General features: G+C 39.8%; 1 protein-coding gene across 1 annotated transcript; it reads left to right on the top strand.

Annotated features, from left to right (window-relative positions):
* Positions 1 to 452: 452 nt before the first annotated feature.
* On the top strand, positions 453 to 1400 carry LOC132308477 (probable histone H2A.1). Its single transcript, XM_059806561.1, has 2 exons — positions 453 to 736; positions 919 to 1400. Exons 1-2 carry the CDS (start codon positions 548 to 550, stop codon positions 1132 to 1134), a joined length of 405 nt encoding a protein of 134 aa, XP_059662544.1. The 5' UTR covers positions 453 to 547; the 3' UTR covers positions 1135 to 1400.
* Positions 1401 to 1639: the final 239 nt, after the last annotated feature.

The raw sequence follows: 1639 nt of genomic DNA, 5'->3' as shown, positions 1-1639 counted from the left end.
TGGTAACTATATCAAATTTAAGGAAATGTTATCTCAAAATATGATAAGTTATATATGTGTGTCCTTTTAACAAACCTCAAGAGTATTACTGTAACAATTGATTTTGTTTACACCTTCGTGGCTTTGTTTACAATAAATTTTTTAGTTCATTTCATTATTTCTTTTCCAGTATTTTTTTATTATCAAATTCAATAAGTATCTAAATATAAAGAGAAAAATAAAAACTTTTAAATATTACTAGTTCATTTACTAATTCATAAACTGCCTTCGATTACGTCGTCATGATATATTTTTTTTGGGTACGATAGAAGACAGCAAGCGGTGATTGGAGTCCTAGTTTAGATCCCACCGTTACTTCGTTTCTCATCGAACGGTTGGAATTTTGGATCCGCGTACTTCTGTGCGATTGGTCCAATTTCAGAACACCAACCTCTATATATGGATGAAGACCGACTCTTCTGGCACCAGCAGTACGTTTCTCTAAAGCCCCTCACAATTATTCTCTCTCTAGAAGTAGCTCTGCAGATCTCTTGCTCTGCAAAAAGTAATGGCGGGTCGAGGCAAAACCCTAGGATCTGGAGCGTCCAAGAAGGCCACATCACGGAGCAGCAAGGCCGGTCTGCAGTTCCCCGTCGGTCGTATCGCCCGGTTCCTGAAGGCCGGAAAGTATGCTGAGCGAGTGGGTGCCGGAGCTCCGGTCTACCTAGCCGCCGTCCTCGAATACCTCGCCGCTGAGGTATTTTTTCCTCCCTTCCTCTCAATTTCAATTCCTCATCAAAATCCCCAATTTTTAGGGTTTCGCAATTCTAGGGTTTCGAAATTGAGTATATAACTGTAATCAGAATCCCAAATTTTTTAGGGTTTCACCAATTCCATTCGTATCTGTGATTAATTGTGTGTGTAATTGTGTGACCACAGGTTCTGGAGTTGGCAGGAAATGCTGCGAGGGACAACAAGAAGACCAGAATCGTGCCTCGACACATTCAACTCGCTGTGAGGAACGACGAAGAGCTCAGCAAGCTTCTTGGGGATGTGACCATCGCCAACGGTGGTGTGATGCCCAACATCCACAATCTCCTTCTGCCGAAGAAGACCGGTGGGTCGTCGAAGCCCTCTGCCGATGATGACAGTTGAGCGATGAAAGGAGGCCTTTGCTCAGACACTAATTTGCAAATCAGTGGTCTTTTGTTCTGTGTAAGTTCGATCGGGCCTTTGATCGGACACTATTATTTCTGTGTAGGTTGGATCGAATTAAGCTTCGAGAGTGAAGTTTGTCTTTTTCTTGTGGTTTGTTATTTTAGATGTAGTATTAGGGTTTAGTTAGTATTGTGAATACTGAATCAATCTTCTATGATGATCCAAACAGATGGTTTTTATTAATGAAAGGTTGGTTGAATGAATGAGTCTCAATTGGGTGCTGTTTTTGGAGTTTTTTTCCCTCTCTTTTGTTATGATTGTTTGCATAATACATCCTAGTTTCGTATTGAGTTTTATAACTAGGGGAAAAAAATATTTGAACAATTAATGCTTTATTGATTTTCATATGAGCAAAGTGAATGCTGTATCTGGAAAAGAAACAATTATAGGTTCAGTTATAGATGGATTTTTTAGGGAAGTGAATATGATTGTTGCCAATTTT

The sequence above is a fragment of the Cornus florida genome, unplaced genomic scaffold (assembly GCF_030987335.1).
Source record: "Cornus florida cultivar Cherokee Brave unplaced genomic scaffold, ASM3098733v1 CherokeeBrave_3.0.0_Hap2_Chr05, whole genome shotgun sequence".
NCBI lineage: Eukaryota > Viridiplantae > Streptophyta > Magnoliopsida > Cornales > Cornaceae > Cornus > Cornus florida.
This window is presented reverse-complemented; position numbering and strand designations above follow the sequence as displayed.